Source organism: Talpa europaea, assembly GCF_964194135.1.
Source record: "Talpa europaea genome assembly, chromosome: 3".
In the NCBI taxonomy this organism is placed as follows: Eukaryota; Metazoa; Chordata; class Mammalia; order Eulipotyphla; family Talpidae; genus Talpa; species Talpa europaea.
The window spans coordinates 52,904,055-52,921,744 of record NC_140069.1 but is presented as its reverse complement, the minus strand read 5'-3'; the positions used below and the strand labels follow the sequence as shown (position 1 = coordinate 52,921,744).

The following is a 17,690-nucleotide window of genomic DNA, read 5'->3' as shown; positions in this document are numbered from 1 at the left end:
CATTTTCATGCTGTATTAAGAATTTTTCTCATTTGTAACTTACAGCTTACCAGCCCTACGACAGGACGGAGCCCCAGCCACCCAGGAGAGGACGCAGTGGTGTCTTTTGCTGATATTGGATGGGTAGCCGAAGAAGAAGGAGAGTGTTCAATGAGACAAAGGTTAGTCTGAAAGGCAGTAAGAATCAAGTTGCAATATTTTTTTATTTTGTAAGATAATACATATGCAGTATTTTCTTTTAAATAGCCTGAATAAGTACAGCACTTATTAATTACTGTCTTACTGAGCAGAGAAATCAGTTTAGTGCAGGTCACTCAAAGGAATTTGTGTAATCATTGGAGATTGTGTCTTAAAAACTGAATCAAGATGAGTTGATTCAATGTGTTAATAGTTAAAGAAGTACCTACATTTATTTGAAAGAATCTGAATAAGTTGCTAACTATTCCATCTAGTATTAATTCGGTGTATTTAATTCTTCATTCTTACTTAGATAACAAGGATACAGAGATTCAAGTAAGACATAGTAATAGCTTTCTAGGGATACTTGGTGTGCTTAGAGAAGATTGGGAAGAAAATCAATATTGATACTCTATAATAAAGTCTAAGAAGTACAGTTACTAGACCTGATACCCTCATCAAGGGCCAATAGGAGCCAATCAAATAGAAAGGCTGAATCTCAGGGAAAGTGAATGCATTTAAAGGTACTAATCAGGAGAAAACACGTTTTGGGAACTCCAAATGGCTCAGTGAAGCTAGAGAGTAGCAGGAAAGGGTAAGCTTCAGGATATGAATGCGAAGATTAGGTAGGAGGCTAAAGGTCTTCCATGTTAGACTTAAGAAATTTGGACATTTTACTGAAAGCATTGTGGAGCCGTGGAAGAAATTTAAACGCCACAGTGATAAAATTTGTTAAAAAAAAAAAAGAAAGAAACTTGCATAATTCTCTAGTGATCATCCAGATTTTCATGTATGCCTGTAGTTCCTTTTTTAGTACTAAGTAGTGTTCCTTGGTATGGACAGAACAGTTTGTTTAACCATGCACCAGTTGATGGACATCTGGAGTGATTCCAGTTTTCAGCTATTATGAATAAGGTTTCTATAAACATTTGTGTACAGGATTTTTTTTCCTTTTTTTTTTTTAAGAGTAACTCCTTTATTATTTATTTATTTTTAGATTTATTTATTTATTTATACAAGCACTGGGTACAGTTAGAAGCGCGGGAGGGTGAGAGAATTCACCAGAGCCAGAGCGGGGAGCAGAGCAGGCAGAAGGACCGAAGTACGCTGCTGAGGGGAGCAGCGGGCAGCAGGAGAGGTCTGCGTGCCATGTGGGACCCTCCTCCGGTGGCCGGGGAGCATCCGGGGATTGAACCACCACCTCAGAGGCGCAGGCAGCTTCGCAACCCAGCGCTTAACCGCTGCGCCACCGGGGAGGCCCTGTGTACAGGATTTTGATATAAAATTTCCCTCTAAACAGTATGAAGAATAGAAGAGAGCCAGTTTAACTAACTTAAGAAAATGACAGAAAACATGGAGAAGAGGACAAAGTCATGAGAGACTAGGAAGAACTGAAGTTGTTTAGATATGAGAGTTAATAGAAGAGTATAGGGTAATTCTGACTAGGATAATTATGAAAATGATGTAATAATTAGTAAAAACATAGGAAAACAGATTTTTTTGGTGGGTGGAAGTAGGAAGCATTTCAGTCTGGGGTATGTTGTGTTTGAATTACTATGGGACATTCACAGTGTTGTAGAAACAATTTTATGTGTCTAGATGCTGATGAGAAAAGCTTGTATGTCAATGTGAAGATACCGTGGCTATCAATCACAGTGTTCAAGGAACACACACTCACACACGTAACATGCAGAACAAATGTATCCTGTCAGCATTTAGTTAATTAAAAAAATAAAGAGAGGACCCCATCTCCAAGAAGCAGCTCAAGAGACAGCAGCAGAAAGTGTTATGGAAACAGGTAGAAGATAATCATGGAAGGGGAGGGAATAAACTAGTTATCATTGTCAAATACTTGGAGGCCAGGTAAAGCAAAAACTAGCAAGTTTTAATTTTGTTTTGCAGTTGGAAGATTATCATTGACTTTAGCAAGAGTAATTATATTTGAGTGGTATTAGCTGGATAAAATAAGAATCAAGTAATCCAAGAGCAAAGAAGGAATTTGATTTGAATGACAAGTAGAAGTGAGGACATAGCAATAGATGAACAAAGACGAGGTATTGAAGGATTAGCAGGTAAAGAGACTTTCTTTTTTAAGATGTTTATTTCCTTGATTAAACTTCTCATTTTGAGATAGAGATTCGTCACATGCAGTTGTAAGCAGTAATACAAAAACATTCCCTGTATCCTTTATCCACTTTCCTCCAGTGGTAACATCCTGCAAAACTGTAGCACAATATTATAATCAGGATATTGATATTGACACTCAGAAGGTCAAGATGCAGAGTGTCTTTATACTATAAGTAACTGACATGGTACCTGTTATAGTCATACCTATTTCCCTTTCCAACTTTTCCTTAATTAATAATGAAATCCTTATACTGTATTTTCACACTTTTGCCATTTAAGAATGTTATATAAAGATGTAGTAGTTTTTAGCGACTATGAATAAGCTTGTGATTGATTGCTATCCTTTATATCTCTTTGGGTAAATGTCTCTTGGCTTTAGCCCACTAATTCATTTAAGATGAGAAATCCTGGGCTTCCTCGGTGGTGCAGCGGATTGAGTGCAGCACTGTGAAGCTGTCTGCAGCCTCCCCAGCATGGGTTCGATTCCCGGCAGCCGGCCAGGGAGAAACCCACATGGTGCAGCAGACCTCTCCTGTCTCGCCCGCTGCTCCCTTCAGCAGTGTTTTCGGTTGTCTGCCTGTTCTGCTCCCCGCTCTGTCTCTGGTGAATTCTCTCACTGTACAGTGCCTGTGACTATAGCCCAGTTCTTGTATAAATAAATAAATCTTAAAAAAAAAAGAGAAATCCTCTGTCACAGGCTTCCATCTGTAGATAAGGTGCTCTTTTTAGCTACTTTAAAAACTTTTGGTCATTAGTTTTCAGAAATTTGAGTAAGATATTTCTTGATATAAAGTTCTTTTTCAGCCTTACCCTCTTTCTCTTCTCCTTCTTGTGCTCTGAATACACAAATATGAGATCATTTGTTGTAAGCCTGACATTCTGTGTTTTTTTTTTTTTTAAGGCTGCCTCCTCCTCCCCAACTAGATAATTACCACTTTTTCCTCTGTCTTTTGCATTTTGCTTTTGATTCCACCAACTGTATTTTTATTATAGTTGTACTTTTTGGTCCTAGATTTTTTTTATTTGGTTCTCTTTTATATCCCTGTTTCTTTGGTAAGACTATTTTTTCATTTGTGTCAAGTGTGTTGGTAGTTACTCATTTGAAGCCTTTTTATCATAGCTGCTTGTCTGTCGATAAGTAACATCTGGCATCTGGTGTGTCTTCTCATTCAGTTTATATTCTTTCTGGTTCTTGATATAAGGAGTGCTTTTTTATTAAAACGTAGATTTGGGTGGTATATAAGATTCTGGGTTTTATTTAATCTTTTTGGGAAGCTTGCTTTTTCTGATAGCACTCTGGCAGAGAAGATTGGATACCATCTTACGGCATGCCATGTGGCAGCAGAAAATCAGGTTTACATACCTAATAAACCCAAGATTGATGTGGTAGCAGGTTTGCATGTATATTATTTTTATTTTTAAATTTTTATTTTTTTTAATTTTTAAATATTTATGCATACAAGAACTAGGGTACAGGCCAGAGTTGCTGGGGGTGGGGTGGGGTGGTGAGAGGATTCACCAGAAACTGAGTGGGGAACAGAACAGGCAGACCAACTGAAATACACTGCTGAGGGGAGCAGCAGGCTAGCCAGGAGAGGTCTGCTGCGCCATGTGGGTAGCTCTCTGGCCGGCCAGGGATCGAACTCGTGCAGCAGAGGCTGCGGATTGCTTCATAGTGCGGTGCTTTTACCCCCTTGCACTACCAGGGAGGCCCTTTATTTATTTTTAAATATCTAGATACACCCACCATAGTGCACCCAACACCAAATCACTCATAGTCCATGACCATGGCCCATTGTGCTTCTTTCCCTCTTTGTTTTTACCCTTTTCGTATCCCCTTCTCCTCCTTGTTGCTTTAGTTCTATAGTCAGCTTTCAGGGGTTAGTTTTCAGGTTGTCCTTTATCTTTTAATTTAGTTACTTTATATTCCACACATTAGGTACACCATCTGGACTTTATCTTTTTCCTTTTGATTTATTTCACTTAGTATGATCCCTTCCAGCTCTATCTATGTTGCCACAAATGGCATACTATATTTTAAATAGTATGACAGAATAAAAAGATGAGAATTAATGGTATTTTACTTTGATAGTTATTGAATACTTGTATTCTCACCAAGTAATGAATTTTTTTTTTAATCTGTCACCTTTATTACTTGCATTCCTATGGGAATTTTTATAATTTATATTTTAAATCTTAGAAACAACGAATACATTTAAGACATATCAGATATTGTAGTTTCAGTCTTTCTCTGCCTCTCATGTTTGTATTTGTATGAAATCATGTTATATTCAAGGTATTTTTTACTTCTCATGAAATTTATGTGAATGACATTTCTGTCATGTTATATTACATTAGTTATGTTGTGGTTATTAGTTATCTGGGAAAATATACATAAATTGTTCATAATTATTGTACATATGAATTTTTAAAATGCTCTGAGCTTCCCTTTTTTTTTTTTTTTTTTTCATTAAATTAATTGGAACTTGCCTTGAGGTGAGAACTTTAAAAGGTACCATGAGGAAACTCTTAGCAAAGTGGCATGCACACAGTAAGGTCTCTCTTTTTTTTTTTAAAGATTTATTTTTATTTATACAAGCACTGGGTACAGTCAGAAGCGCGGGAGGGTGAGAGAACTCACCAGAGCCAGAGCGGGGAACAGAACAGGCAGACCGACGAAATACACTGCTGAGGGGAGCAGCAGGCACGGCAGGAGAGGTCTGTGCGCCATGTGGGACCCTCGCCGGGGGCCGGGGATCGAACTGGCGCTGCAGAGGCTGCGGGCAGCTTCTCAGCCCAGCGCTCAACCGCTGCGCCACCAGGGGAGGCCCAAGGTCTCATTTTTATTCCTCTTTACTGTACACATTTTCATTTTACTTTGAATTTACAGAATGACCTCATAATTGGAAAGAAATTTTTGCTTTTTCTAAGAAGCATTTGTATGCTTTGAAAGGCTCAATACTATTGATAATCTTGTTTAAGACTATTTGTTCTTTTATAAAAGTAGCCTAAAGAGAATATGTAGTCTTTGGATGTATACACAGTATAACATTGCCCACTTATGATGAAATTAAAGACTATAATCTCTGGCTTCTAGTCGATATCATAGTCATTGTCACAGCTATATGATTGCTTTTTGAGTAGAACATTATTTAAAGAATAAATTTTTCAAGTTTAACTCCATTTCATATTCATATAATACCTTCTAATTGTATTTGATTTTTTTTAAAGATTTATTTATGTATGTATACAAGAACTGGGGTACAGGCCAGAGGTGTAGGGGGGTGAGAGGATTCACCAGAGACAGTGGGGAACAGAACAGGCAGACTGAGGGGAGCAGCAGGCAAGCCAGGAGAGGTCTGCTGCGCCATGTGGGTAGCTCCCTAGCCAGAGATTGAACTTGTGCTGCAGTGGCTGTGGATAGCTTCATCGGTTGCGTCTCAACCCCTTGCGCCACCAGGGAGGCCCAGCCCTGTATTTGATTCTTAATTCTTAGTGCCACATGCATATCAAACTGAGTATTTAATAAAAATGTGTGGTTTGTAGAACTTGAAAGTATTTCAAGTAGCCCCTTTTCTTAACACCAAAATATTCATAAACTTATGACTGAGAGGAACTATTTCTAATAACCTGTTATGTATGGATAGTGAATAAAATAAGACTAAAACTTTGATTAAGGATATTTCAAATTGATATTTCAAATTTGAATATTAAGTATAAAGGGAACATGCTGTTTTTTAAGGAGTGTCCAATAAGAACCCCGACCTCATTGAGAATGACAGGGAGTAACAAGATTCCAAAGGAAATGACATTGCAAGCCTGCTAGCTTGCCACAGCGCCAGCGTATGGGCCGTGAGGACCAGGAAACATAGTGGATCAGAGCAAGAGGGTCTCCTCATAGCACAGCAGACATCTAGGCGTTATTTCTTGCCGTTTTTATCTTAATTATCTGACATTAGATATCTGCTGATAATGTACATCAATAAGTTACTGTATTCAAGGGAGAGAGGTCATTTATATTAAATATCACTTTACAACATTCAGTTTTAAAATATAAAACAATAAGTGGTTTGTGTTACAGAGCCTAAAACTAGTTTTCTGGGTCTGTAGCCTCACAAGTCTTCCTATTCCCCCCTCTAAAATCCTTTCATGGATTATTTCCCTCTGTCAAAGTAATTTTCCCAGTGTGACTGTCTTTATACAACCATTTACTTGCTTTGAAAAGATTTTTAATTTTTTACCCAACTTTATGTTTTCAGGGAACGAAATTGCCAGCTCTTTCCTCTTCCCTGGATCCTATTGACAATAGAATGTATTTAGAATGACAATAGAATGTATTTAGAATAGAATGACAATTAAAATGTATTTCTGGGCTATTAAAGTATCTCAGATTTTGAATTTTCATTTACTGTGACATTAGGGGAAAAGGTCTCAGAGGTACATGAGATTTAATATAGCATTTTCTTTGAAGTAGTTCGTGGAGCTTTAAAAAGTCTTTCTACTAATGTCCATTTTTACTCCCAAAGTATATAACATTTGATATTAACATTTGAAAAGAGAACTAGATAATTCTCATGCAATGCCGATCTGAATAGGGGCTTGTGCCTTCTGCCATGAAATATTTTGAAACTAAGAACAAACAGAAAAGTAGCAGAAGTCTTGCCAACAGAAGTTAATATCCAGAAAATGGCTTTAAGAAATGATCACATTGGCTCTTTGCCTTTTGAGACCTCCTCACTTAATGCCTCTTTTTATTGATTTTGATACTTCCTTTTGTATCTTAAAATTTGAATTATACACAACTTGTAGAAAAGAGCATTTCTTTTAGTTTGGATTAATTCTGTCTTTATAGTCTAAGCTTTTAATAGCTCTATTCTGAAGGCTGGCAAAACAGATTGGTTCTAAGAATGATTTGTTGACTGTCTTATAAAACAGATGTCTGTGAGGGAAGAGTATGTGTTTGTGTTTTTAACAGGGGAATGTCTGAGAATTTCAAAAATTCCAGTAAGTGTTTTCCATACACAAGGAGGAATTACAGAGCAATTCCTGTTTTTGGTTCTCGAGCTCCTGTAAATGTCAAATCTCTTCTTCATGTTTTTAAGAAGACATGATCATTTTGAGATTACTTTCTTTTTTTTAGCTTCTAATAATCTACATTTAAACTTTCACATTTCCTATAGTTACTTTATTTGAATCCATGACCATAGGAGAATGTGAATCCATATAATTAAACTTACACAGTATAGACATAATATACAACTAACCTGACACTACTACTTAAATCATTTTGCTAAAGACACTAAGTACTTTTTTCTGTTACCCTGGCTCACTAGTATTCAAGATTAAGGAATACTTGGTCCTTAATTTTCAGTAGATGGAAAAACAAAAGGATAAAATCCACCTGTGTGAGTTACGGGGAAATGTAGAAGCTTAACTTTTTTCTTTAAATTACAGTTGCTGATCGATACTCATTAATTTTCTCCTACAGTTTTGTCTAGAAGATATTTGAAAGAAAGTAAGCTTTTTAAACATGCCTTGTGGTTAATATCTAATCCAAATTGTCATCATTATTCCAGTTCTGGATATTGGAGAAAAATGTTCATGGAGTTTAAAGATTGGATTATTTGAATGATGGCATGTTAAGACAAACTTAAAAATATTTAGCAGTTTTGAATCCCCTGATGTCTAAGAATTTTAAGTGGGGTTAGACTCTACTGAAGTGACCACTAGTTTTTGAATAAGTAGTATTATAACATCACTTTGTTTTGTAGCATTAGATTCTGATAGCCAAAATTTAATTTTATTTGCAGTTAAAACTTCATAACATCTCTTCACTCAAACATACTATGAAAGCAAACCATCACCCACACTTCCATCTTCCATCTCTTCTAGGTACATTTTGATAAAGCAAAACTCACCTTTCATGGAAAATGGACAAGTGGTGGGGGTAGAGAAGTAGAGATGAATATGTGTTTCTGTTCTCTCTCCTTCGTTCCATGCCATCCAGTTGTCACACTCCAGATTACTCTCACCCTGCTGTCTGTCGCCATGGTGGTGGTGTCCATCCTGTCCTAAGAACTTGTTGCATGATCACTCTCTTCCTGTAGTATCAGTTACTACTCTTCTTTTTTCCCTCCACTGTTGTTTTAAATTGTTATGGTACTTTAATTCTACACTTATTTGAGATTTCTGTATTTTACCCAGATCTGTTCTTAAGACTAGAATTATATCACTAGTGATATTAATAAAAAGTTAATACAAATAAAGTTAAGGAAACCAGTATAATTATTCCATGTAAATAACCCTGCTTAAAAAATTGTTCAGTAGATTAATTTCCATCTGCTTATAACAATGTAGTTACTGTATAGAGCTATTTAATAAAATTATTTCACCTACCCTGTGACAGGGGGTTAGAAATCAGAATTTAACCTGTTTCATCAATAATAAGCCACAGTGATTTTGAACAAAAATTTTAATGTCTTAATGAAATTATTTTAGGTTGATTAAAGCTCAAATATCTCTAATTTGTATGTACTCTTTCAAAAAACATTAATATATTTAATCAGCATATGGGTACTGTTCCTATAGAAGTTTACCTTTGTTTAATCTTTGGATACTTTTTGTAGAAATTTCATCACCTGTTTCTTCCCAGTGGGGCTAAGAAATGGAATGGAAATTGAAACTTTTTAAACCAAACATTTCCCTATCCCACAAATATCCAAATTATAGAAAATTAGTAAGAAAACTGATGAACAAAATTACTAAAAAGTTGGTATTTAAAGTTGGTTGCTAGGTAAACCACCAGGGACTAGGTAAGAACTAGAACATTTATTCTCCAAGTATTTTTGTTTGCTAATGTTAGAAGTAAAAACCCAATTTGCAGCCACACTATATATATGGCAGCTTAATTATACAGGGCAAAAAGTTGGCATGAAGAAAAACATCGAATTTACTGTATAATACCAAAAGGTAAGAGTTGAAGAATTTCCCCATTTAAACAAAACAGTAAAATACCAATGTCCAGTTAAAAGAAAGCTAAAATTGAATTTAATGTTGGTGAATGTTGTAATAGTATTAAGTTTGACTACACATAAGAGACATCTAAAGTAATGCTTTCAACAGGGTGGAAGTTTATTTCTCTCAAGGTAGTTTATTTTTTTCTCAAGTCAAAACAGGTAAAGCAGATATTCTAGAGCTGATAGTGGCTCCAGTGACATCAGGCTTCCAGAAAAGGTTAGCTTTGTGCTCTCTGTGGTTGAAACTCCAGCCATCACCTTGTACTGAAAGGCTCTCGGAAGAGCGGTATGGAGCTGGAGAGGAAAGATTTTCTTTTTCACAGTCACCATCCTTAAGCAGCCTTCCTACATGGCTCACCAACATTCTGCCTACATCTTGTTAACCAAAACTCAGTCACATGACCACAGGAAATTGAGGAAAGTTAGATATATGTTAATTTATTTGATTGTGGTGAACATTTCAAAGTGAACATGCATATCAAAAGGTCAGGTTGCATATCTTAAATGCACATGAAATTTTCGGTTTTTTGTTTCAAGCCGAAAGAAGAAAAACTGTCTTAGAGGCCTGGAAAACCAGACTGTATATGAGGAAGTAGATAAGTATATAAATTAATAGTTGAAAAGCAATATGAATTTTATGCCTAACCCCAAAAGAATTTCATTTGTGGCTATGGAGTAGTGTACATTAAAAACAACTTTTTACATCAAGTGAAAATGTCACCATTTAGTTATTGGACAAGTTCAAATATAATTTTTTCAGTTTTTGCTGCTTTGTTTGGCACATATTGTTATAGTATGTCTTGCAGTTTGATATATGCTGTGATGCATGGAAAACACTGACATTGAAGTGGAGAAGCCAAGACCTTAGAGAAGAGCCAGTGGCTTTCTGATTAGATTTTGTAGTCAAGTATAACTGGTAATTAGTTTACCTTATTTTGAGCATCGAGACATTTCTTTATGTATTTTACATCATTCTTCCTTTTTGTACAGTGTATACTTTCTCCTCTCAGGTGCAGTCCCAGTAAAATTCCCACCACCGATTCACCCATGCACCATCACTAGAGTCCCTCATGCTCTTCCCTTGCCTGCTTTGATCCCTCTCCTTCCCCCCACCTTGCAGAATGTCTGTGATTTATAGTTGCTTGTTAATTTTGTTTGTTAAAATTTTTTTTTTATTGATCCCTTATTTGTTTCCCCTACAATGCTCCTATAAGTGAAACCATCCGATATTTTTCTTTCTGGCTTATTTTGCTGAGCATGATCCCTTCCAGCTCTATCCATGCTGCTGCAAATGGCATGAGTTTATCTTTTTTAATTGCTGGGTAATATTCCATTGTGTATATGTACCACATCTTCTTGATCCAGTCACCTATTTTTGGGCTTTTGGGTTGTTTCCGTATTTCACCTGTTCCTTATCTTACCTATTACTGTGCTGCAATAAACATAGGGGTGCCGGTATCCTTTTGAATTAATGTAGTAAAACATGTCTTTACCTTAGTTCGAAGCAAACGTGAATTAGAAAAATGTTGTTAGAATCTGTAATACTTAGTGTTGGTTTGTGTATATTATGAAAATTAGAATTAAGAATGATGGCAAGAAGTCCAGGCCTGGCATATATCTACATAAAGTTTTGACAAGTGTTTTTTTGTTTTTAAACTTATTGGAAAGTATTTAACATAAGGTCCTCCTAAAAGTGGTTCTCAGGTGTTACGAACTGTGTTTTTATTAGTTGGCAATGATTTTTCATATTCCTTTACAAAGCCTGTGACTTTGTCAATTTTCTGTCTTCTTTGTAGGACAGAGGTGAGGTCAGGGCAGCCCCTTCAGGATGACCTTCCTTTCTTTGAGAAGCCCCCAAGCAGGCAGCTTTCCCTACCAAACCTGTCTCCGGAAGAGCCTCAACTGAAGACTTCAAATCTGGCAAATGAGGAAGCACTGCAGAAGATCTGTGCTCTTGAAAATGAACTTGCTGCTCTCCGAGCCCAGATTGCCAAAATAGTGACCCTGCAAGAGCAGCAAAATCTCACTGCAGGTCAGTAGGTCCTACATTTAACCCCAAAACTTGAAATTAGAATGCTGCTAATTTTAAAATTTATTAGCAAATAGCCAGTAGGGTTTTAAGAAAACCGTCAGTCCTCGGCATAGTCCAGTACTGGACCCAGTTAGCCATAAGTGGTATTTGGTTCTGTGGTAGTCTTTATGCTCTCAGAGAGAATGAAGAGTAAGTATATTTGGGAAAACTCTAAAATTGATAGTTGAATTGTTACTCATGTGAATGCTTGCCTTTTTTATGGGAAACTTAGTTGTCTATGATAATGGCATCAGTTGTATGAGACATGAGATAATCTCAAAATGGCCCTGACAGGGCTGAGTGTGCTGTTTACCAATATATGTCGGAGGCAAGCACTTTACTGTAGCTCTTTGTTGGTGTTACAGGTTAAAATAGTGATTTCTGCCTCATTTTTTGCTTTACCAATGGGTTAATATTACCTTGGTATGGAGTTATTATGGGAGTAACTGTGGAAATTATATAAAATGCCTTAAGTTCATAGTAGCTCTTCTTCAAGCCAGTGTAGAAACCAAATTCAGGTCCTCTGACTCCTGGTTTAATACTGCTTTTATTAATGTGCATTGTGACTCTGGAGAAGAAACCTTAGCCTTGAAATCCTAATCCATTAACCTATTGGCAAGTTGTGGTTGTTTTTTTAGTGCTGTTCCTGAGTCCTGGCTGGACTCCCATTAGCCACCTCTGTCTAGAGGATAAGGACGGTTACTCTACTTCTGAGCTACTTTGCTTGTACTCCTAGATTTTAATGGAACCAACATGGAAAGGTGGACAGAGAGCATTTGCACTGGGGCACCAAGTGCTTGAGAAGTAATCGGTGTTTAAATGAAGTTTGTGTATAACTTTAAAAACCAAAGGTCCTGCCCTTTTCTTGTATAAATCACATTTCTCTTTTGCTTTATCTCCCTCTTGTGGCAGAATAGGAAAACTGCCATAAATAACGAGAGATTTGGGGCATTTATGTTAGATTTTCAGTTTATATAGCCTAAATCCCTTGAGTAAAACTTCCCCCCTTAATCAGATTTACCCAACCAGTAAACAACTCTAACCCCTAGTTATGCAGAAAGATGAATCATTTGATCTTTGTTTTATAACCACTTTAACTTTTAGTTTCTTCTTTTAGAAGTTTAACACTTTCCAGTCAGTGCAGGCTTTTAACACTTATTAAGTGTTAAATGTATACATACTCAGAGTGAAGCACACATTTACCAAGTAGTTTTTTGAAATAGTTATCATACTAAATCAACTCTCTATGTTGGAGATATTTATGCAGTACAGATTGCTTTATATATATATATTTTTTTTTTTTTTAAGAGGCATGTATATTTATTTATTTGTTTGTTTGTTTGTACATGCACTGGGTACAGTCAGAAGCGCGGGAGGGTGAGAGAATTCACCAGAGCCAGAGCGGGGAGCAGAGCAGGCAGAAGGACCGAAGTACACTGCTGAGGGGAGCAGCGGGCGGCAGGAGAGGTCTGCGCGCCATGTGGGACCCTCTTCCGGTGGCCGGGGAGCAGCCGGGGATCGAACCGGCGCTGCAGAGGCTGCGGGCAGCTTCGCACCCCAGCGCTCAACCGCTGCGCCACTGGGGAGGCCCCAGATTGCTTTATATTAAAGGTAGTTAGAAATTGTGTCACAGTCAAGACTTGAATATTTGATATGACAGAAACACCCTGTTAAGTTAATGAGAACTTTTCCATTTGGAAAGTTGGGGATTAAATGATACAGTGACTGAGAAATTCAGGCATTTAGATTCTAACCAAGTACTTAATACTTTCATTCTGCTTATATAACTGATACTCTTTTTAAAGATACTGTCAGACATATGAAAGGTCTTAACATCATTTTGCTTTTAAAAATTTCATTTGCCTATCACCATGAGAATTAAATTGATTTTCTACTTGTTTTATAGGTGATCTAGATTCTGCCACTTCTGTTACTACAGCAACATCTTCTATCCCACCACTACCACCTCCTCCTCCTCCTCTCCCTCCTCCATCAGGACTCCCCCAAAGTATATCTGCTATTGACTTGATTAAAGAGCGAAGAGAGAAAAAAGCCAATGTTGGAAAGACTTTGATTAAAAACAGTCCAAAGAAACATGATATGCCAAATATGCTAGAGATCCTTAAAGATATGAACAGTGTAAAACTTCGCTCAGTAAAAAGGTGAGGATACATTTACCTTCATGCTCATGTCCCTCTTTTTTTTTTTTTTTTAAGAGATTTATTTATTTATGCATGTAAGAACAGGGTTACACGCCAGAGGTGCTGGGTGGGGATGTGTGTGTGAGAGGACTCACCAGAGCCAGAGTGGAGAAGAGAACAGGCAGATAGATTGAAATACACTGCTGGAGGGGAGCAACGGGTGAGACAGGAGAGGTCTGCTGCACCATGTGGGTAGCTCCCTGGCTAGCTGGGGGATCGAACTCATGCTGCAGAGGCTGCAGATAGCTTCATAGTGCTGTGCTTAACCCCTTGCGCCACCAGGGAGGCCCAGTCCCTCTTGTTTTTATAGCTTGTAAAATGCTAGGCCTCTGGAGAACTTTAAACAACATAACACTGTGAGTAGTTCTAAAATTCTAGTTTTAAAAAGATGAACTCCAGTGACTTTTATACAGTTAAACTAGAAATTAGCAAAATGAACATTTGCAGATTAGTTTTTCCCCTATTTCATGTAAAATCTTTATTGTCCAGCCATTCAGTCAACATAAGTTGTATAATGTATCTAGTATGTTAGTTACCAAGCTTTCAGAGAAAACCCTTGGAGAGCATAATCAGTGCTCATGAAATGGAGCGGCGATAGTCATTGGGCACTTTTGTGCTGTTTTATCCAGCCTGATTCTGAGATTTCCATTTCAGTGCTAGCAATACCTATCAAGTCTTTATTAAGTATCTGTGATGCTAGAGAAATGCTGTTGGGCATGGAAAGTCATACAAAGTAGTGGGATATCAGCATTTTGAAATGTCTTCTTGCTTTCTTTTCACGTCTCTAAGATCAGAACAAGATGTAAAGCCCAAAGCAGTGGATGCTACCGACCCCGCTGCCCTCATAGCAGAGGCTCTGAAAAAGAAATTTGCTTATCGATATCGAAGTGATAGCCAATGTGAACTTGAAAAAGGAATTCCAAAGCCGGAGTCAGAGTCTGCCCCAGAAACAGTGTTGGTGAGTATTAGGTCAGACTTCTTATCTACTATAAAATGACCATCCCATTGCTAAGTACTTGGGTTTTGCAAGACTTTCATATGTCCTCTGTAAGATTCAAAGGGTATGCTACAGGGTCTCTATGTACATGTAGATTATTTTTCGGACCACAAAGTAGCTTTCATTTAGAAACTTGAAATTTACAGCTGGAAGTATATAAAAGCAGAAATTAACCGTGGGTTCACTATACTGAGCATTTCCAATATTAAATATTCCGTGTTGTATTTTCTTTCTATTAAAGCATAATGAGGTGAAATTCATTATAAAACTTATGTATTAGGACAGTGTGTATGTTGTGACAGAGAAACTCGAGGTAAAGAAAGCTCACTTACTCTGTGAAAGTCTTCTGAAGAGGGCAAGATTTGATCTGTGCCTTGCAGAATATGTGCCAGGTCACAGGTATAGATTTCTTTTTAAAGATTTATTTATTTTTTAAGATTTACTTATACAAGAACCAGGGTACAGGCCAGATGCGCAGGAGGGTGAGAGGATTCACCAGAGACAGAGTGGGGAACAGAACAGGCAGACTGATGAAATACACTGCTGAGGGGAGCAGCGGGCGACACAGGAGAGGTCTCCTGCGCTACGTGGGATTCTTGCTGCCCAGCCGGGATCGATCCCGCGTTGCAGAGGCTGCAGACAGCTTCACAGTGTGGACCACCAGGGAGGCCCAGATTTATTTATTTTTATACAAGAGCGGGGGTACAGAACAGAGGTGCGGGAGGGTGATAGGATTCAACCAGAGACACAGCAGGGAGCAGAACAGGCAGACAACTAAAATACACTGCTGAGGGGAGCAGCAGGCGAGACAGGAGAGGTCTACCACGCCATGTGGGACTCTCCCTGGCTGGCTGGGCATCGAACCCACACTGCAGAGGCTGCAGACAGCTTCCCAGCGCTGCACTCAACGCGCTGTGCCACCGGGGAGGCCCAACAGGTGGAGATTTCAAGGAAGCTCTTAAATATTGATTTATATGGTCCCTTTATTCAAGTTGATGTTGGTGGGGTATCTGTTCCAGAGAGGCAGATGTCTTAAAAACTCTAGCACCTTTGAAACCCTTTCTGTGGTGAAAATTTTTAGAGACTTGTGCTTCTGTCTTTATTTGGAGAAGTTGAACTAAACTGGGGTCTTGCTAAGATGATTGTGTTATAGTTTTCTTTTTTATGAACTAATCTGGTTACCTCTGCTATTCATATTCTATTGATATGTCAGTATTTATAAAGGTCTTAATACTATGTAGCTGCTCGGGGTGGCAGTCATTTGTTACGACTTTCCTTGGGGTTTTCAAGCCTGTACTGCATACCCTATCTCATTCAGTTGCTAGTTCTTCCACCTCATATAATACCTGGACGCACTAGCCCTATGATCCATAATTGGGAGGGGCGCAGATCATTGTTATTATGTGAATTGTTATCTTTCTTTATACTTTGTTTCTTTCCTAGTTTGGGCCACACATGTTGAAGTCTACAGGAAAAATGAAGGCTTTAATTGAAAATGGTTCGGATTCCTAATGGACAATAATGAGCTGAGAAAGACTTCCCCCGTTCAGCTGTTGGTTTGTCAGGGGTCAGTTTGGCTAGTAGAAGTGAACACTATTTAATAAATACCTGCCTTTAATATTCAGTGTATCCTTTTAAATCTAATTAGAGGATGGAGCAATAACAGCACTCTTAAGTTGTTTTTGCTTTTATGAGGTCAGTTCTAAAGTTTCTATAACGTGTATTCTGACATGTTTTTAATGTCTAGCCAGGATGCTTAGGTTTCTAGTCTTATAAACAATTATATAGGTTTCAGAACAAAGAAAGGACATTCTTAAACACTAATTTTTATGTACAGATATTTTATGTGCATATATTTGGATTTAAAGCAGTATGAAAACTTTAGTGATGACGGGAATAGGGTGCTATTGTCATTGGTTTTCCGGGATCATTCACTAGTCAGTGATGGAACAGCTGGTATAATTCAAGTTGCTGGAGTGAAATACTCAGATTGAAATATTCTTGCTTTAAACAGAACTTCTTAGAGTCTCTCACATTTTCTTGGAGATGGAATTTGAGTCGGAACTGGTTAATGTTATTGCTGAAATCCTGTAGTGCATTCCTTTAAAGGGAACTCAAGAACCATGAAAGCTGTTTTCACCTTAGTGCCATGCCATACTGAGCAAGAAAATGTAGTTTTCAAATAGTGAGGCATAAAATTACTGAATTAAATCTTTTTAAAAAAACTGGAACGTACCATCATATTTTTCTTTCATTTTAATAAATGGCCTCATAAACATGACTCATTACTAAGTTGAAGATACTTCTGAAAATGTCAGCATAATGGAGTCTTTAAATTTTTAATATTGGTCAGAGTATCACTTTTATAATGAAATGTTGAAGAGCAAAAGAATTTCCTATAAAATATCATTGGTTAGAATGCTGTTCTGAATTATATTATGCAACATAGTGTTAGAAAGTGGAGAAGTACTTTTCTTACCTAGAACTTCTAAAGAATTGCTACAAGTGATCATTTTAGAATAATTATAAATCTTCATGATTTTCTGTATTTCTCTTAAACTCAGCCATGGTTAAAGCCAGAATCTCCTACCATGATAAGTATTTATTATTTAAATCTAGCTTTTAAAAAAGTATTTTCTATGGGGATTTTGGAGGTGGGAAGAATAGACATTCACTTAAGTTATTGAAAGTATGTGCAATGTTCTAAATATTAGCAGACATTAGTTAAGGTAATTTGGTTTGGTTATTCAGCTTAAATTTGAACGGTGGCTTATTTCTCCCATGTTGGTACACATTTCTAATTGTTTTATATGGTTTAAAATTTCTGCCTTTAAAAAGACATTCTGATAATTTACCTGACATACATATTTTGACATTCCAAGAAATTTATATTTGTGTGTCAGTATTGAATTTTGGCCAGGGCCCAATATAAGAAAGCTAATGTTTTGAAATAAAGCAAACTTATTTTCCTTGGATTGTAATGCCAGTATTTTTTTTCTACCCCCACCCCCTTTAAAAATAGTAGTTAAGATTCTTTTACATGTACTTTTTCAGAATTCTCAAGCTACCCTCCACCTCTAGGATAGGTGAAATTTGTTTTT

The 17,690-nt window shown here is 37.3% G+C and overlaps 1 protein-coding gene across 2 annotated transcripts in view; it reads left to right on the top strand.

Moving 5' to 3' along the window:
- The window catches only part of MTFR1 (mitochondrial fission regulator 1), a gene marked incomplete at its 5' end in the record, with an annotated part of 33,797 nt that extends 17,683 nt beyond the window's left edge, over positions 1-16,114 (top strand). For both annotated transcript variants that reach the window (XM_084229650.1, XM_084229649.1), the window contains 5 exons: positions 46-161; positions 11,117-11,352; positions 13,298-13,553; positions 14,382-14,550; positions 16,033-16,114. In XM_084229650.1, coding sequence (XP_084085776.1) covers positions 46-161; positions 11,117-11,352; positions 13,298-13,553; positions 14,382-14,550; positions 16,033-16,101 — 846 coding nt within the window. In that variant the 3' untranslated portion in view covers positions 16,102-16,114. The remainder of the gene's footprint in view (positions 1-45; positions 162-11,116; positions 11,353-13,297; positions 13,554-14,381; positions 14,551-16,032) is intronic.
- Positions 16,115-17,690: the final 1,576 nt, after the last annotated feature.